The sequence below is a fragment of the Apis mellifera genome, linkage group LG7, assembly GCF_003254395.2.
Source record: "Apis mellifera strain DH4 linkage group LG7, Amel_HAv3.1, whole genome shotgun sequence".
NCBI classification, from domain to species: domain Eukaryota; kingdom Metazoa; phylum Arthropoda; class Insecta; order Hymenoptera; family Apidae; genus Apis; species Apis mellifera.
This window is the reverse complement of record NC_037644.1, coordinates 1,861,408-1,882,293: the sequence shown is the minus strand read 5'-3', so window position 1 is coordinate 1,882,293 and position 20,886 is coordinate 1,861,408. Positions and strand designations below refer to the sequence as shown.

The following is a 20,886-nucleotide window of genomic DNA, read 5'->3' as shown; positions in this document are numbered from 1 at the left end:
ATTCCAATTCTCGTATTTTTAAATTCTTGCAAATTTCTTAAATTTCGACGTTTTCAATTTCTCTCAAATTTCTCTCATTTTCAAATGTTTCTACTAAATTATTTTGCAATTTTTGAATACATATTTATACATTCTTTAATTATACGTTTTTTAAATTCGTATTCCAATTCTCATATTTTTAAATTCTTAAATTTCTACGTTTCTTTCTCTAATTTTCAAATGCTTCTATTAAATTATTTTGCGATTTTTGAATATTTATACATTCTTTAATCCATTTAATTATATTCATGCAAATTTCTACGTTTCTTCCTCTCATTTTCAAATGCTTCTACTAAATTATTTTCAAATTTCCAGATCCTTCCTTAATGTCACTCTTAAAAGACTCTTCGATGATCCAACTATCTCTCATCCCATCGAAACGACCGAGATAACGCGACGCGTAACAGTGCTAGGGAGGAAGGGGCACCACTCCACCTGACCTTGAGCGCCTTTCGGTCCCACGCAAGGTATACAGCGAACGCAAGAACGGACGTGATCGATGTCGTTCCGACTATTCCTCCGAGACTTTCATTCTCTCTCTCTCTCCCTGGAGAAGAGGCAGTCGGTCGTTTTCACGATCAGAAGAATCACAATCGCGGAAGCGCCTCGAATATTTCTCTCTCTCTTTTCTTCCCACGAATCCTCCACCGATCATCATGGGAAGATCGGCTGCCGGCGATAGCCGTGCGAGATAGCAATCAGAATCTCGACTGTTCCGTCACTTTCTCTATCGTGTATATATGCCGTGTTAATAAATGTTGAGGACAGTTCTTTCTCTCTCTCTTTCTCTTTTTTTCTTCTGCAACGAATTACGTAACGATTTTTTGTCGAAATAGTATCTCTTCAGTCGGAGTCCAATGATCCTTTTTTTCTTCTTCGAGTGGAATGTCTCCGAGTAAAATAAATTTTTAAAGTGGAAAAATTAGGATGAAGTTTAGGTTAGGTTAGGTTTTGGGTTAAATTATTTTAAGAGGAATGGAAAAATTAGAATGAAGTTTAGGTTAGGTTAGGTTTTGAGTTAAATTATTTTAGGAGGAGTGGAAAAATTAGAATGAAGTTTAGGTTACATTAGGTTTTGGGTTAAATTATTTTAGGAGGGGATTTTTTATCTATTTTTATCAAGCAGAATTTATTTTATTTCCATTTTATATTTCTTCTTTTTTTAATGGTCGCTTGTTTGATATTGATTTTGACAGTTTGATAATTGAAAAGTAAAGCTGATGGTAGAATATCAAGTATAGTAGAAACGATTTTAAAATAAAAATTAGATTAATTAGATTGGGTTAAAAAAAATTTACAAGCAAGTCTGGTTGAAAGGAAGAGAGGGTAGATTCAAAATTTTAGCTTCGGTATTTTTGAAATTACTAATATATCGGATATTGTCTATCTTGATGATCTTGATTAATACAATTTTCATTTTAATAATTGTAATTGATGATTGATTTACTCTTTCTAAAAAAATTAAACAAATTTTATCAAATTTATCAGATTTAAAAACGAAAGATTCCATTTAAATTCCATTTTTTTTTAAAGATACAAAACTTTGGATTAAAAATATCAATAATTACCGATAATTCTCCCTATAATATAGAAAGTGATTATAAAACAATATATTAAATTTATAAAACAATGAAGCAAGGGATAGGATTTTCGATTGGCTGGTAATATCCACAAAGGTGTCGAAACCGCGACGAATCTTCTAAATCCAATAATCGTAAAATCCTCTCCGTGTTTAATCGCTCTCCTCCTTTCCTTGAAATATTTTCCACAATCTTACATTCCCAAATGTGCACGGCGGCTATGGTGATGGCCACCAGAGAGAGAGAGATAGAGAGAGAGGAGAAAAGGTCAAAATGTCGGGTCGCCCTATAAGCTCGTGGGACACTTCTCGTTTGTTGAACATCCTTTCGTACCCGTGTCGTGATGATACTTCCGCATGTCGACGTATCCATTAACATAACAACGAGCGTGGAAAACTAATCCCGCCGGGATTTAGAAGGGACTTTCCTTCATTCGCCCGATCCTATCTGACCCCTATCGTTTCCTCTGTGAAATGCCTTTTTCGTGCATCCACCATATTTATTATCTTCTACACGAGATCTTCGTTGTAATTTAAACTTCTTTTAATTGGAAAAAAAATATGTTTCACAATTTGTTTGCAGTTGGAGAAGTGAAAGGTTAGGTTAGAAAAGGAAGGAACAATTTAATAATGATTTATTTTATATAATAAAAGTGGATGTAATGAAATAAAAGGATATCGATAGTAGAAGGAAAGGGGAATAATGAAAGAGGGAGAAAGAGAGAGAGAGAGAGAAAATGGAGAGGCAGTTAAACCGTTCACCACCCACGCATATATATAAGCGTCGAATTAATTCCTGAATTTTTCTCCAGGTCGTTTCGCCTTACTCGCAGAATTATTCCACTTCGCTTTGCTTCTCTCCCGACTTCCGGTATAAAGTGCGCGATTTGTTCTCCACTGTTTCCTTTCTTACTGCACGGCGCAAGAATATAACGCAATAGAAGTATCATTTTTCGGTGTGTATGTGTATTATAGAACGTATCGTATGAGTTATTTTAAGTATTTCTTTTTTTTAAAGAATGTAGAATATAGTTGTTTCAGTTTCAATATTTTAAAATTAAAGATCGATTAAATTAGATACACGAATACTTTTGCTACTGCAATGAAAAATTGTTTAATTCGAATTTAATTACTTAATCAAAATTGTAATTTCATTGACTGAAATTATTCGTCGTGAAGATCGATCTAGAGTTGCAAATTATTGATATAATATATTCAAAATTATTAAATTTTGATTATTAAAAAAAAATTACAACGTGTATTTATAACGTGAATATCTTAATAAAATATCTAGTAAACGATATTCTACAATTTTTGTACAAAACGTTCGTTTTAAGTGTCAATTTGTTCATAGTTTTATCCTAGGGTACCCTAGGATTCGATTTAGGGCTTTTGAAGTGCTCGGCGGCCATTTTCTCGCTCGATTCGATAAATTTTCCATTTGCGTCACTGTTCCAGGGAAAGTCGATTGAACGGGTCGACAAAAAAAGAAAAAAAGGATTTCACAAGAAAACGGAAGGTTGAAATCGATCCGTAATGGCTGGATAATTCCTCGTATCGCGAGTAATTACCGTTTACGCGATCCCCTCGTGATGCTGTTACGATAACAACGCGACTCGTCCATTTTTCGTTAACTATCGGTGTACGAAGCTGTGGAAGCTGTCAATGTCAGTCATCTTGGCTCGAGCTTTCTGAAAATTGAAAAAAACTGATGCACGTCTTTGTAGGAAGAAGCAGAAGTCGAGGGGAAAAAAAGGTAAAAAGAGTAAGAGAGTTTAATGTATGCTTGTCAGAATTTCCCTCGGTGGCCAAGAAAGGAAGTAAAAAAATGTTGCGCGTAGTCTTTAATCTGTTCGCATTTCAATGTTATATTATGCTTCTTCCAACTTGAGTGACAGATAGATTTTTTTTTTTGTAAAATTGACGAGTGATTAGCTCTCTCTTGCGAAAATTTTTTCTGGTTAGAGAAAAATAGAATTTCTCAAATATATTGCACTTTTTATTATTTACATTCTCTTCTTATAGTATCTTCACATTATTATTAGTACAAAAAAAAATATATAAAAAGTATTTTAATTTAATTAATACATCGTATCCAAAATAAAAGTAGATTACAATCCATTTATTAAAAATATAAAAATATATTCGTTCTAGATATAATTAAAATATTTCCAACGTAAAATTCTCAATATTATTTTTCAATAATATCGTTAATTGTCTTTTTGTATCGCATCTATGATGACCAGTGTCTTGCCAACTAACTAAGCTTTTCCTATGAACCTTTCTAAACGATTGCATCGATAACAAACCGTGTTCCGTATCGTTAGGTTAGGCTCTATTACGTAAGCCGTAGCGGCCTTGCATTATAGCATCATAACCATTCATCCTGTCCGCTCACCTGCAATGCGCCATACTATTTGTTCCGAGCGATACGTGAGCCACATTGTACCGTCTAAATTCTGGAAACTGTTACTTCAATGTTAATGACTCTTCGATAATATCCAATTTGTTTAGGAATTTTTCTTTTTTTTTTTTTTTTTTTAGATATCTAGTTGTCGAATTATATTATGTTGGCATAATATAATGTTAAATAGATCACTAGAAATTTAGGGATATTAAAATGTATTCAAAAATAGAGTCTAGGAAATTTAATTTATAAATTTTACGTATAATCTTCTATTATTAATTATCAAAATAAGTGATTATTTATCAATAATTTTTTTATCAATGATACTTTTAAAAAATCAGGGATCACGATTTATATCTTTATTTTTTATTCTATTCCACAACTTGTTTTGAACGAATGTATCTAAATGGGAAACATATAGCCTAGAAAGTTACTGAGTCGTAGACAATCGATGTGTCGCAAAAGCAAATCAGAAAATGTCGGCAATACGAGCGATGTTACTGAAATCGATCCGCACGTCCGGACGAAATTCATCGAGCCGATGAATCTTTGCAAAGAATTGTTTCCAAATCTAAGATTAACTGCTATTTTAAACTACAGTTTGTTTCCAAATCTGGGTATATAATTAACTACTATTAAGTATCAATCACCAAATGATGTGGCAATAATGAAACGTCGATAGAATTTAGAGACATGTACGAATCCCGATAGATGATTGGATTTGCATAATTCAATAATCACTATGGGGCGAACAAACACATCCTGCTTTTGAAACGTCGAGACGCAGATCCGCGTGAAATGAAATATTTGGAACAAGAAACGATGTGACGCAAAGCGACCACGTCAACAGGAACACCTCCTGTACGCTCCTAGAATTCCAATCAACCGTTCGCGACAATGATTTATCGTCCATCGTTTCCTTTCCCTCGATTATTGTATCTCACTTTCGTATATTTTTCTATAATTTTTTTTCCAACAATGATTCTTCCTGTTTCATGCACGTACATGGTTAATTATACAATTGTTACGTATTTCTAGATTCTTCTTTTTCATATTCTGTGGAGAGGATGCAATAGGGACATTATGTATTTAGCGTGGAAAATTTGCATGAAAAATGAATTGGAACATCGTTTTCTTTTCTCGCATGTTCTTCTTTTTATAGCACGTTTCAAAATAATTGCTTGTCAAAGGCACACCCCTTCGCTCCAATCGATGCTTCGAGCGCCATCTTTTACGGTTTAAATAGCTTGTAATTGATACTTGACATTTCTAAAGTAAATGTCGTATTTCTGCAGTATTTAGAAAGTGTTAGTTTATACAATGTATAAATTGATATCCAGAAATAATCTCAGAAAATTAAAAAAAAAAAAATTTTTAATCGAATTTATTTTTCAATTTAAATTAAATTTTTCAACTTTTCCATACCTCAATGCTGATATCTTCCAACTCTACCAATTGATCATCATCAATAAATAAAACAAAGTTTCATATATATATATCATCAAATTCAACATCATACATCACATAACCTCTTTCTTTCGATCCACCAATCGCAAAAATATCCATGTTCCTAATCGATTGTTCGTTCCATCCTAGTGGTATTCGTGATTGGTAAAAATGTCAGAAAATTGCACCGGTACGCGTTTGTGTAAAATAGGTGTAAATCATCGGCGAGGAAAAAAATGTTCGTCGTGGACGGATGGGAATAGCAGAGAGGAGAGGTTGGTGCGCGCAAGAAAGTATGCGAGCGCCACCACGTTCAGAAATCCCGAACCGTGTGGATGCAACGATCCAGCGATAAATAATTTTCACCGTTCTACTGTCAAAAGCTCGCCTGTGGGTGTTCGCACGTAAATGATATATATTTATCCCCGGCTGATTCGCCATGGCGATAACAGGAGCGTAATCAATAACGCGGGCGACTTAATACGTCGGGAGAAGAAAGTTTGGTCGCGGCTGGAATAACGGGGTCTCTTTCCAACTGATTCGAGATAATTGGTTCGAGTCTTTTCTCACATTTTTTTCCCCCCCTCGTACCGTCAGGAATTCCTTTTATCCTCAGAATCGTATATTTAGTTGGAAGATTAATGAACGATGAATTATCAGTTAGTTCGATCTAGTAATTTTTTTTTCTTTTCCTAGTTAATCTTGTTTTACAATTATGACGAATTAGAAAAATTTTCTTTTGTATATATTATAATAAATATGAGATTTCTATATTCGCAAATGTTTTTACATTTCGAGTTTTTTTATATTTTTTTTCCCCTCGTACTGTCAGGAATTCCTCAAAATCGTATTTAGTTGGAAGATTAATGAACGATGAATTATCAGTACTTCGATCTAGTAATTTTTTTTTCTTTTCCTAGTTAATCTTGTTTTACAATTATGACGAATTAGAAAAATTTTCTTTTGTATATATTATAATAAATATGAGATTTTTATATTCGCAAATGTTTTCACATTTCGAATTTTCTTACATTTTTTTCCTCTTCGTACCGTCAGGAATTCCTTTTATCCTCAGAATCGTATATTTAGTTGGAAAATTAATGAACGATGAATTATTCAATCTAGTAATTTTTTTTTTCCTAGTTAATCTTGTTTTACAATTATGACGAATTAGAAAAATTTTCTTTTGTATATATTATAATAAATATGAGATTTTTATATTCGCAAATGTTTTCACATTTCGAATTTTCTTACATTTTTTTCCTCTTCGTACCGTCAGGAATTCCTTTTATCCTCAGAATCGTATATTTAGTTGGAAAATTAATGAACGATGAATTATTCAATCTAGTAATTTTTTTTTTCCTAGTTAATCTTGTTTTACAATTATGACGAATTAGAAAAATTTTCTTTTGTATATATTATAATAAATATGAGATTTTTATATTCGCAAATGTTTTCACATTTCGAATTTTCTTACATTTTTTTCCTCTTCGTACTCAGGAATTCCTTTTATCCTTAGAATCGTATATTTAGTTGGAAAATGAACGATGAATTATCAGTAGTTCGATCTAGTAATTTTTTTTTCCTAGTTAATCTTGTTTTGCAATTATGACGGATTAGAAAAGTTTTGTATATTGTAATAAATATGAGATTTCTATATTCGCAAATGTTTTTACATTTCGAATTTTAGGATCCAAGTGGAAGTATTTAATACGATTTTAATTAAAAAATTATATAAAATAAAATAATGCTACATCCAAATATGTGAATAATAGGTTTTCAAACATCATTTCCTCGAATAATAATTCATCTAGTGTGGAAATATTTTTAGAACATAGAAGCAGGAAGTATGCGTATTGCCCGCGTCATGGCGGGTGAGAACAAAATTAACAACCGGTTAAAAGTCGATAAAATTTAAATCCTTTAGAGGGATCTCGCAGTGCCGCGAGCATATTTGACGGACGGACAGATAGGGCGCAGTACAGTGCTTTCACTTCGCCGCATTGAAAATCCAGAAAAATGTAGACATACCCCAAAGGCGAATGGTGGAAGACCATTATCCAACGGGAACTGATATCATTTTTATTTGGAATCGTTTTGTTCGAAATATTCGTTTTGTTTAGCTTCTAATTATCATAAAATATCGTGCGTATAAATATCAGGAAGGAAAATCCATTGATTTCTCTTTCTTTCTTTCTTTTTCTTTGTTACAGAAAAAAAGGTATTTAGAGTGTAATTCAAAAGCAGTTATTTTATTAATTGTGATTCTTGAATACGAGAAAAAGATTGTTTAAAATAATATATTAAAACGAGAAAGTAATGTATAAAAATGTATTTAATGCTTTCTAGATGTTTGATCGTTGAAAGATAAGAGAAATTTTTTAACTATATTTTTATTTCTTTAAAAAAGCTTTATTGCTTATTGGTTATACTTTGAGAGGGAAAAATTTGTTCTAAAATATAAGAAAATATGCTAGTGCGAAATTCAATAGGGAAAAGATTAAATCGATTGTTTTCACAAGATATTTACTTAATCTAGTTACTTTCCAACCTTTTGTATCTCTTAACATCGCGTTTAAGATTAGAATCTAAATCTATCCTACATCGAAATACATGTTGTAAGAAAACGTGAAATATCAGTTGATCCGATTATGTTTGTAATCTAATTAGTCGAGTATTTCGAAGTCTCTCTACGAACGATCGCTTGAAATTCCATAACAATGATTTAACACACATTTAACGGATACATTTTCTCACAACTGTTCATAATTATTGTACACCAAAAAAAATCTATACATTAAACATTCCTTTTTTTCTTTTTTTAAAATTCAAAATTTCACAGAAATATCACTTTCATGTATCTCTTCGTTGTTTAAAATTTTTTAAATTTAATTATACACAATAAAATTTTTTTTTAATACGAATTCTTCTATACATTTAACTTGATCCATTTGCGTGACAGATATTTAAAAAGATATGTAAAGATTCAACTGTTAAGTATTAAAAATTCATTCTTAAATAATTTTCAAATATCTTTTCTCATATATATTTTTTAATAACACGTTGTTATTTTTATATTTCAGGTTCGTGATTTGGTAGAAAGGTGCACATGCCCCACTCAGTTCCCTATGATTCGCGTTTCCGAAGGGAAATATCGAATCGGAGACACGAAAGTGTTGATTTTCGTGCGAATCCTTCGAAGCCACGTTATGGTTCGAGTAGGTGGAGGTTGGGACACCCTTAGCCATTATTTGGACAAACACGATCCATGTCGATGCAGAACTTGTAAGTGAATCTTTCGATATTTCGCGCGGAATCTCTTCTCTTTACTTTTTATCTTTCTTTTCTTTTTGATGGCGCTAATCGTGAAACGTATAAAAAAATATGGGACATCGGTGACAGTTTAAACAAGGATGAGCTCATTGTCGTCGAAAATAAAGATGATGGTCGGAGACTTTCAGAGATTTTGTTACGTGTTACGAGTTTGTTAAAGATGGACCGTTTCTTTCCTTATTTTTTTTTTTTTGTGATCGGAAATTTACGAACTGATTTGTTTTAAAAAAATATGATTATTCAAGGAGTTTAATAAATAGTAACATCGATGATTTAATGGAAATATTTATGCTTCTTTGAACGTAAGATATTTGTTTTATTACAATTTTAATTCAATATTATTTATTAAGAAATTTATTCCTGTAATTCTTGATTACAGTTGTTTGAAATTCTTTCCCAATTGAAATTTTTATTAAATATTCCTTTGAGCGTTTCTTATAATATTTTTATTACATCTTAATATCCAAGATTACACTTCTCTCAATCATGTTTTTTTATCATAAAATATATCCTATGAATCTCTTCATTACATCATACAGATTAAAAGTCCTTTCGACTTGTATCTTGTTATAAAAGAACAAAATAACAAAAAAAAAATACTTGTATTTATTTTCCAATTCATTCTTATTCCCTCAACGCGATTAAAACACATTCAATTTTTATTTATATACGTTTTTAATCCTTTTCGTCTTTCGCGCATTGAAGCCAACCTGCTCACAGAAAATATCTATTAGCGCTAAATGACGTTCCTATCCTTTAACGACCATCTAGCAAAAACCAGATGAAAAACGGGTATCGTGACCAATTGTGCAATCAGGATGCATAACGCGCGATCGCAGATGTTTTTTTTTTTCTCTCTCTTTTTCTATTTTTATAATTTTTTCTTTTCTTTTCTTTTTTTCTTGCAGCACATCGCTCGATGATCTCAGCAAAATTGATTCAAAAGGCTGGAGGGTCGTTCGACCTTGGAAGCGCGCAGGTACATTACGAAAGGTGAGTAATTTTCTTCTTCTAAGGTGTCATTTGCCTGTCCGCAGTCATTCGTTTCAAAGCAAACATTTTCTACCGCTTCCTCCAGTCAAAGATTATGCACCAGAAATTATTTTTTGTTAGAATGAGAAGAACCTTTAAGGGTGCGAATATATTTTGTATTCTAAAGATATTTTCCTTACCTTAAATCAACTTTCAAAACAAATTTATAAGAAACTTTAAAAGAGTGAAGAAAATCTCTCTTCATCATTTTTGATTTTTAAAACTTTACATCTTCATTCTATCGAACAGATTATATTTTGAATATATTGATATTAGCCCTTTCATGTTGACAGATCCTTCTATTCCATTAAAATCTAACATTTCTAATATCTAAATCATCCCAATTCAAATAATTCAAACCAAAATATAACTAAATTAACAATTCTACCAATTGAAGGTATTTTATAATAGAAGGATAGGCAAGATATGCATTGAAGAGCAAAAAACAAACAAATTTAAAATTTATAAATTTGATCATCAAATACACATCAAAAAAAAAATGCATTATAAAATGAAACCCTTGCATAATTGCCTACCCCCACGACCCGTTAGAGAAAAATCCGGTTGCTGATCCGCAGATCACCCCCTAGAACTCGACGGAGTTCGGCGTCGAGCGTCGGTTCGTGCGCTGGCACGATGCAGAATCAGCAATCGGCGCACGGGGCCAAAGGCGGCGCACCCAGCAATCGGTCCCGATCGCCCACGCCCCACCATCTCGGCTGTGGTAAGCAGCAGCAACAGGCGACGGGGGGCGACGAGCAACGAAAGGTGAATCGATCGAGGAGCCCAACGCCGCAGAGGAAGTTCTTGGGCAGCCCTGTCCATCAGCCGGACTTTGGCAAGCAACGATCGAGATCCCCAACACCGAAGGCTCAACTCAGATCCACCAGTCCAACGACGAAAGTGGACAGCGCGATAAAGGGTGGTGGATCCGCGGTGGATTCGGCTGGTAGAAGCCTGTACGAGGAGGCTCGTTCACCGACCCATCACGGAAGGCAGCATCAGGAAGCGAAGGTTGGTAAATGGAGAGATTTGGGTTATTTTGAGGAATTATGGAGGTTATTTATTGGATAAGGGATTTAGATAAGGTCAAAGTTAGTGGAGGGATTAGGTTAGGAAATTGGATGGGTGAATTGAAATGATTTTGTTGAGAATACTTGTAATTTTCCTGTTGTACAAGAGATGAATCCGTATCATCTTTTTTTTAGTGTAGACTTTAATTTGAATATTTTATGTATTAGGTTGGCAACTAAGTAATTGCGGATATTACTCATAGAATGGCTTCAGTTGAATTTTTAGGTTTGCTGGCGTAGTCCAAATGTAAAACACGTTTTGTTATTTGATAGTTGGCAATTCAGCTGTCAATCAGTAAAAAAAGTTTTTTGATCGATTGCGTAGTTTTCGTTGAAAAATGGAAAATCAAAAGGAACATTATCGTCATATTTTGCTTTTTTATTTTCGCAAAGGGAAAAACGGCATCACAAAAAGTTATGCGCTGTTTATGGCGACGAAGCCTTAAAAGAACGGCAGTGTCAAAATTGGTTTGACAAATTTCATTCTTGTGATTTTTCACTCGAAGACGAAAAACGCTCTGGTCGTCCAGTTGAAGTTGATGACGACCTAATCAAAGCAATAATCGATTCGGATCGTCACAGTACAACTCGTGAGATTGCAGAGAAGCTTCATGTATCATATACATGCATTGAAAACCACTTAAAACAACTTGGCTATGTTCAAAAACTCGATACATGGGTTCCTCACGAACTGAAAGAAAAGCATTTAACGCAACGCATTAACAGCTGCGATTTGCTAAAGAAACGTAATGAAAATGATCCATTTTTAAAACGACTGATAACTGGCGATGAAAAATGGGTTGTTTACAACAATATCAAGTAGAAAGATGGTGAAGCAGGCCACGTGAACCAGCTCGAACAACATCAAAAGCTGGTATTCATCGAAAGAAGATTTTGTTATCAGTTTGGTGGGATTACAAAGGAATTGTCTATTTTGAACTCTTACCATCCAACCGAACGATCAATTCTGTTGTCTACATTGAACAACTAACGAAATTAAACAATGCGGTTGAAGAAAAGCGGCCCGAATTGACAAATCGAAAAGATGTTGTATTCCATCATGACAATGCAAGGCCACGCGCATCTTTGGTCACTCGGCAAAAATTATTGGAGCTTGGTTGGGATGTTTTGCACATCCACCATATAGTCCTGATCTTGCACCATCCGATTACCTTTTGTTTCGATCTTTACAAAACTCCTTGAACGGTAAAAATTTCGATAATGATGATGATATCAAATCGTACCTGATTCAGTTTTTCGCTAATAAAAAACCACAAGTTTTATGAACGTGGGATTATGATGCTACCTGAAAGATGGCAAAAGGTCATTGATCAAAATGGGCAACACAATTTAGTTCCATGAAAAAATTGTCTTTGATTTTCTAAAAAAAATCCGCAATTACTTAGTTGCCAACCCAATATTAAAACTTCTCAAGAAATGAGAAATAATAATTGCCACTTTAAAAAATTCTCAAACTGAACATTTTTCTAGGATGCGAAGAAGGATCTCCACCAAGAAATCCGCACGAAAGTCCCCCTAACGGAGGAATTCACGAGACGATACGTGGTGGAGGGCGGGGTGGCGCGCAGGGCGGTGGAGAAGGACGACACGCCGAAATACGAGCCGACGATTTACAACTACAAGTGTCGCGAGGACTCGAGCAGCCGAAGTCCTACCCCTAGCCCACCGGCGATCAAGGAGGAGCCGGTGTTGGAGAATTTCGGCAAAGACGTAACGGTACATTACACCAAGTCGCCACACGACGGAGAGCACTCGGATAATTGCAGCGAGGTGTCCGACGAAGGTTACAGAAGCCTAGGAGCAGTCCAGCCGACCGGTGGAAACGGAAATTCCGGCACGCAAGGATCACCCACGGTTGCCGATTGTCAAAGTAAGCGAGTTTTCACTTGGTTTCATTTCTATGCTATTTTCGCGTCGAAAAGTTTTCGATCCCCGCGTCGGGATTTATGGGCTGTCAAGAGTGCGTGGGTTGGCACGCCTGTTACGCGAATACCGCGTGTTGTAATACCGTTGGCCGGGTCGAGGTTGCGACGGAAATTCGTGAATGGCGAAAGTTTTTTTCGGGCAATGTGTGTTGGTGTTTTCGATTGTTAGAAGAATCGTTTGAGAGGTAGAGTTTCAAGCGGTTTTGAAAATTACTTTGACGAATGATCCTCTGATTATTCTATAGTCGAAGGAGATTAGAGCGGTTACGTAAAATCGTCGATCCAAATCTTCTTAAGGTATCGTTGAAAGTAAAAACGGTTTTTATGAATTCGTTTCGTTAGAAATGAATACGATCTTTCGTAATTCAAGAGAAATGACGAAAGTTAAGAGTCGTGGATTTTTTGAATACATATATGAACTATAAAGAACGTATAATTAGTGTAATAAGATGATATTCTTCGGTTCTCATATCCTTTGATAAATTTTTTCAACATCGTTCCTTACTTGAAATTTTTTTTAAATAAATGATGCAACGATTATTGATCCTTTCGCGAAATAATGATTGGAGCATAAAATTATATCAAATATTATTCTTTATTCTTTTAAACTTGTTATATTCCGTTCCGAAAAATTCTTTTCTCCTATACAAATGACAAATCATTAAATAGAAAGATAAAAGGAGGAAAGAGAATAATATTGGTTAAATAGACTCTTAGCATATAGGCCGTTTCATAACTGTAAGCCGAGTGAAATCGTGGAACGATCGTGATAATCGCATCCCGCTGCGAAGAAAACGCATGATTCTCGTGTGGCTTTTCGATCAAAGCGAGTCATTCAGTTTAATACGAACGTATCAAGGATGGACGAACAAAACGAACTATTGTACAAGTACACACATCCTCTTGCGTTTCAAACTTTCTCGAGCTCTCGACATTTTTCTTATTTCCCCTCTTTCCTTTTCGTTTACTTGTTTTCTTTCTTCTCTTTAATGTGATTTACACGTTGAATTTATCGTAATATTTTTCTTTTCAATTTTTTATCTCAAACTTTAACAAACGCAAGTTGATTATTCGTTTATTTTCGTGTAGTATTTATCTAGTAACTTTATTATCCTGGATTGCCCAGCCTGGTAACAAGAATTTAGTTCGAACTCTATAAATCTTTCACTCCTCAGATTTTTTTGTCCCATTCGAGCATTTCTTTACGTCATCAATCAAAAATTTTAATCCGAGAAAAAAGTCATTTAGATATCAGAGAAGATTACAAAACAATTATACAACATATAATATTTTAAACTGCTCCATATTTTATATCCTCTCACCGCTGAAAAATTTCTTAGATTCAAACGAAAGTTTATAAACGAAAATCGAACAAACGTGCATAAATTTGAAAATCGTAACGTTTAAAAAAAAATATAAATCGTACTCTCGAATTATTTCTCTTCGGATTAGAAAGAAAGAGAAGGAAGAAAAATAAAATTTTCAAACGCAAATAAAAAGAAATACTACGCGAAGGTAGTAGGAAACCGGGCGTAGAAAGATGTGGAGTACGTGTCAAGTGCGTGAATCACGGTATTCGAGGCAAAACGTTATCGAGGATCGACCGTTGGCGATTGTTCCGTGGACAGGTTGCCGTTGAAGATCGCCCACACGCCTCGCGCACACAGATATCCCTTTCCTCGCGTAATCCTTCACAGTCGGTTAAATGTCAGGTTAAGTGTACACGTGTGCTCGTGTAGATTGAATATTAATGAGCTACAAGGTGGTCCAAAACGTATTGGACGGTATATAATATATAATAAAATATAAAGAAGAGGAGCCCTCGATGTTACGTGGGATATTATATACGTTTCATTTTATATGCGTTTTATTTATTTACGTTAGGGGTATGACGTAAGTGGAGCTACCGTGATCCACTTCTAAATAACGATTCGATTCCCTTTTTCGTTTCGACCGTGGGAGGGAAGGTAAGGTAAGGTGGATTTTGAAAAAGGAAGTATCTGTATCTATCGGGAAGATCGTATTCGAACGATAGTATTTAAAAGGTAATGCAATATTGAAATTTCTAATTTCTTTTTTTTCTTTTTTTACAAGGATACGACAATGTGTAAGAATCGCAAAATTTTTGAATTTTGAATAGCATGGAAGTACGATACAATTTTTGAATAACAGAAAAATATACGAGAATCTCACGTTTTCCTTTGGAAGTTAAAATGAATTATTTCAATTATTGTATTATTGCAAATAAGAATGCACATTTCCAATTTTCCAAATAGTTAGTCGTTGAAACTATTTTCTATTATAATACATCAATTCAAACTACTTTCAACTTGCTTCTCAATTTATTTTTCGAGAGGAATAATATTATCGAGAAATTATGCCTATTGTCTTGGAACACGTCCAGATCGCATAAAATATTTCCTTGAAATAATATTCGTAAAAATTGTTTCTGGCAATGTATTTCTCGTACCATTAAAAATGCGTTCCACGAATGTTTTTCGAATGTTCTCTCTGCGTTTATTATTATTACCTCTAATTGACAAACTTCCACTGATAACTTTTTTTTATTATAAAGAATGTAATCGTTCTCTGCAAGAAACGTCAATGGTTTCATCCGTTATTACCGAAATTATGCAATCGAAATATCTTCGATTAAAATTGAGCCGTAGAAGGATATCGCGAAGATAAGAAAGTGGGGAATAAAATTTTCATTTTCATATGGGGGAGGAAGAATTCGATGGACAATAATAGGGATAATTGCTCGAAGAAAACGAGAACTTAAATTAAAAAAATTAATTTTTCTAATAACAAGATAAGTATTTAATTATTCGAGGAAAATTGGGTGCAAAATCGCAAGTGAAAATTTTCTTTATTTCGTAAACTACACATAAAAACGAAATTAATTAACAAACTGTTATCGCCCGTTCTTTGCTCGAAGAATGTGACATAAAGAAGTCGAATGCGATTATCTCGATCGTAAATTCGGCCAATTGCCCACGCACCGTTTCTCGTCGAATCCTAAATCTCGTGGAAACCGAGTGCGAATAAACAAGCCGGTGACATTTACGCGAGATCGCATGCGGAAATCGTACGCGAATCTTAGTTACGCAATCGCCGATTTAAACGATTCGATCGAATTATATTCGTATATTCGCGACTTTAATAAAGGATACGAAGAGAATAATATCTCTTTATAAATATCCCTCATTATCGAATCAAACAAACAGATCCCTCGAATCTTAATCACTTCGGTACGGCGCCTATCGGCCACGAATACTTTTCTCAACTGTGCCCATTGACTTGCTATAAATACAAAGAGAAATGTAATAACTATTTTACACGTGTAAAAACGTCACAGAACCGCGTTGGGCTTCGCAACTGCAGAGATAAGATAAAATTCCTGGCCGTCGACTATAGTCGGCTGTGTGGGCTCATTTGTCGACTATAGTCGACGCTCTTACCGAAGTTAGAGGTTAAACGAGAGTATCCAGGGTTAATTGGTATCGTTGGATCCGCTGTTGCAGAGCAACCGTCGAAGCCAGATGCAGAGGAGAGGTCGTGCGTGGAAACGGAGAGCATCGAAACGGGTCTGCGCAAGATCCGCATAGGTCCGCCGAGTCCCCTTCGAGCGTCCCCGTCGAGAAGCGTGGCCTCCTCCTCCGGAGACCGTACCCCCCGCGCCAACTCGATCGTCCGTGAAAACAGCAACGTTTCCAGAGCCTCGTCCGGGAGCAGAACGCCCAGGGACAGCAACTCGAGCCCGGAGGGAAGTCCGTTGAAACGCGGCGCCGTGAGGAACAGTTTACGAAAACCGCCGACGGGAAGTCTGAGCAAGGCATCGGCGGTGATCCAAGCTGGTAAAGGTTGTCAGAGTCTAGTGAGCGGTAGCAACACGTGGAACGGTAGACAGGCAAGGCAGAGGCCCAGCATTCAATCCGACACTTTCCTCAACCCTCAAGGCCCTTCATCCGTCAACAATTGTGCGACGACGACGACGACTACGACGACGACGACGACGACCGCTCCTAACTTCAGCAGAAAGAGTCCAGCCAGGCAGAGCCTGCCCAGGCAAGGTTCGAACGGTGGTGGCATGCAGTACGACAGGAACGGGAGAAGGATGAGAACGACCGCTACTGGATCGCTTCAATCCTCGCCTACCAAGGTGGCCAACCCCCTCCTCGAGCAGATCCTTCAGAAAGTGGGCCATTTGCAGGACGAGCGCGAGGTGGTGCAGAAGCTTCAGGATCTGTTGAGGGATTACCAGGCTCACGGTTCCGGGGAGGGAGTGGCGAACATGGAGTTCACGAGGGCGTGGATCGACGGTAACGGGACCGTGGCGTTGCCCCAGGACAATCAGATGACGGCCAGTCCCAGGAAGGATCCCAAGCCGGTGTCAGAGAGGGGAGGTTTCTCTAGGATACCGGCACCCGTCTACAAGAGGCCGATGTCCGTCGCGTCCGACAGCGTGTGAAGTCTCTCTCGCAGCTGTCGAACAACGTCTAGGGGACGGTGTGGGTAGATGATGACGACGACGACGACGACGACGAAGACGAAGACGAAGACGACGACGATGATGAGAAGCTGGTTCGAAGCGTGTCCTCGAGGTCATCGGGCTCCTCGATCGCAGGCCAGAGGACTGTGTCGGAGCTTCGCGAGAGCTCGTGACGCCCTCGATTTCAGAGATATTTGTGCCGATCGCCACGTGGATAGGTGGAACTAAGCGCGAGTAGAGATAGAAGAGAGCTATTGGAGAGGGTGTTTAAATTGGAGTGTAATAAGATTTCTTTTCTTTTTTTAATTTCTTCTTTCCGTTCAAGGTTATTTTCATGGGTAATGTTCGGCTTTCGAGAAAAAAAGAATTATCAATCATTTTCTCTTTGTCTCCGTTAATAGAAAATTTAATCTCATTTCAAGACGTCGACGATTATTACATTTTTCTATCGAAGATAGATACTTGGTTCTCGAAGCGACATTACGTCATGGAACAACCCGATAATTAAAAAATTTTTGATGGTGCTTGGAAGATTTCTTTTCTCTCAAAACTATCTCTGATGTACATAACAACACTGTGATTGAAAATTTTTTCTCTCGTCTCGGGAGAGAATAGAAATCGTCTTATTTTCTTTGATCGCGCGTGAAAAATTCTCAGACGTTTTTTCTCAAGAGAAGAAGAAGAAAAAAAGATTCCACATTTCCGCGATGGCAGATCGAAGGCGTCCGATTAGAAGCTTAACGGGCCTTAACGGTACGAGGTCGATCGGTTAGCTCGTAGGAGTCGCGTGTATATCGGGGTGGTGCTCGGATGGTGCTGAACGTGAGATGACGTTCGTGATGCAAATAAGATTATAAGGTGACCAAAAAGAAAAAGAAAAAAAAAAAGAAAAAAAGATAAAAATAAAAAAATTAATAAAAGGGAAACATGGAGAGAAGAGGGACGAAGGAGGAGGAGGAGGAAAAAATAGGTAGGTATATAGGGGTAGGTAGGTAGGTGGACGAAAGAGAAGAAATTGGTCCCGTCGACGAATTAACAAAACAATTTCGATTGATGAACAGGGCGGGAGTTCGAGCGAGCAGTTAGCCTGGTTGGTGCGTTAATGGCTTCCCGATCGATTTTGCTTCCAGTCAATTGCATCCCCGGCTGACGGCTCGTCCATCGATCCAAGACGAGAGATTACACCTCGGTCACAAAACGATCTCTCTTCTTTGTCGTGATATTTCTCTCTCTCTCTCTCTCTCTTTCTCCTACATTGTAATCGATAACTCGTCGTTTTTTTCTTTTTTTTTTTTATCGGATTCTTTTATCGCGAAACGAAACACAATTAGTTTAGGATTCTGTGACTCGAGGAAAAATTGGAAAACTGTGGATAAAGGTTTTAAAGAGGATCACGAGAGAAGAGGGGAACGAAAAATCCGACGAATCGTTCGAAATGTAACTTGAAAAAAATGAAATACTAATAATAAGTTGTGTCACGAAAAAGCAATCGCGACATGTTGCGATGATCATTTTTCTTAGCTTAATCGCATATCGACGAGCGTTGAATCTCGATTTCTCGACGATTCATCGAGAGATCTCGGTTCTAAGGAATTTCTATCGTTCGATCACGGCTGCGAGGCCGTGAGAAAAATTATTTATTTATATAGTCTATCGGTTGTATTTATTGAAGACGATTTATTTGCGCGTTGCAAAGTTCGCTTGAGGGAGATAACGCAGAAGAAACGACGAAGAATAGGAGAAAAAAGAAACGTGGAGATTCGACAGGATTTGTTTCGCGACAGGAAAAATTAAACCCCCCCCCCCCAAAAAAAAAGAAAAAAGAAAGAACAGACTGCATTAAGACATGTAGATAGCGACGAATATAGTTGAACGAAACGCCATTTCAATGTTTCACTGTTTTTTATACCAAACGCGAGCATTTTGTATCATCAAGTGTCTTGAAGGGAAAGATGGAATTCGTGCGGGACGTGTTCCGATTCTCGATGTATGTCGCGTTGTTTCGAATTAGAAAGATGAAAATTTACAGGGGGTAGGGGAATATTTTGCATAGAGATTGTAGATAGTAAAATAAGGAAGCAAAATTAATCAAAGATCTGTAACCAAGTTTACGTATTGCTCAATAAAAATAGCGAGGTGAAGTTTGAGCGAAGAGGAATATTTGACGCGATTTTCAAATAGAAGAGTAATTCGGATTACGTTCAATTTTTCATAAATGAGAAAAAAAATCTCAATTTGTAGCGGAGAGAATGAACGTAGAATCGATTCGTCGAACTTTTTTTAAAATCGCTACAGAAATCTCAGAAAAAAAAAAAAAAAAAATTTGTAAGGCTTTTCAATTTTGTAATATAGAATACAAAAAAAGAAATGTACAGAGAATGAAACGAGAATATATTAGTGGAAAAAATTATCTTTATAAACTTCTATATCCGCTTCTATGTCAAACGAATCAAAATCATAGAAATACTTAGGGATATCGTAATAAAGGAGTAAAGTAGGCATTTCGAAAAATATTTTTTGAAACGCAGCAGATTGAAGATGGAGGGATGCGATGAACGTGTCGATGGAATATTTTTTTATAATTATCTAGTAAAAAGAAATTGTGTCCATAAACGGCCTAAAACTCGGCCTCTCGATATTAATTATCGAAGTTTCGTTTCCTCTCGAAGTCTCTTCGAACGAGTACGTCCCGCCACGGAAACCACGACACCCATTTGATTACGAATTAAGAGGTACACTTCCGGTGTAGGGAAGCAGAGAAGAAGTTTATTTTGTTGACCAGATGTTCGAGTAGGGATTGTAACACGATACGTAATAATACTCGAAACAAGAAAAGAAAAGAAAAGAAAAGAAAAAAAAAAAAAAGAATAAGAATAATGGAATTATTTTTTAGCGAAACGCGTTAGGTGCATTCTCCGGAAATTGCTGTGGTCTCTGCAATGTTCGAACGATGCGTGGATTATTTTCCTTATTATTATTTTTTTAACTATCTGCTATATCGAAAATAAGATCATCCAAGTTTACGTTTAATTTGTACAGAATGTTTGTATCTTATAATTATATATGAAAAGAAGATTTTTTTTCTTCACATTTTCAATTTATGATATTATAAAATTTTTATTCCCTCCTATAGTATAATACTTATTTTACATTTTTCTTTTAGAGATACGGATAAATGGATAAAAAAATGTATATAAAAAAATTATTCGTCCAAAGGAAAAAAAATATTTCCCGTCCAAAAGTTCTCGATAAACTGAATTCGACAAAGCGCTGTTTCCTCGATCGAAAGGAACGTCCGAACTATTCATCGTACAAAATATTTGAAAAAAGAAGAAGAAGAAGAAGGAAAACAGAGACCACAGTTCGTTCCGGAAGATATATTAAGAAAAATTGCTCGTAGATTTTCAAGTCTCGAATGTGGGGGTAAAAAAAACTCTTTCGTGTTTTTAAGCCTAAGCTTCGTAACCCCGAGCAGCTGCGGTTCCACCGCGATGATGAAAATAAAAAAGGGAAGAAAAAAGGAGAAAAAAAAAAAAAAA

The 20,886-nt window shown here is 36.0% G+C and overlaps 1 protein-coding gene across 2 annotated transcripts in view; it reads left to right on the top strand.

The window, feature by feature from the left end:
* The window catches only part of LOC411586 (GAS2-like protein pickled eggs), a 78,836-nt gene extending 57,950 nt beyond the window's left edge, over positions 1-20,886 (top strand). Inside the window, exons 4-8 of one of the 2 annotated variants that reach the window (XM_006558791.2) lie at positions 8,555-8,756; positions 9,713-9,797; positions 10,427-10,850; positions 12,401-12,800; positions 16,380-20,886. In XM_006558791.2, coding sequence (XP_006558854.1) covers positions 8,555-8,756; positions 9,713-9,797; positions 10,427-10,850; positions 12,401-12,800; positions 16,380-17,326 — 2,058 coding nt within the window. In that variant the 3' untranslated portion in view covers positions 17,327-20,886. Of the gene's footprint in view, positions 1-8,554; positions 8,757-9,712; positions 9,798-10,414; positions 10,851-12,400; positions 12,801-16,379 lie in introns of both variants that reach the window. The other variant, XM_395056.6, reaches the window with a different exon arrangement.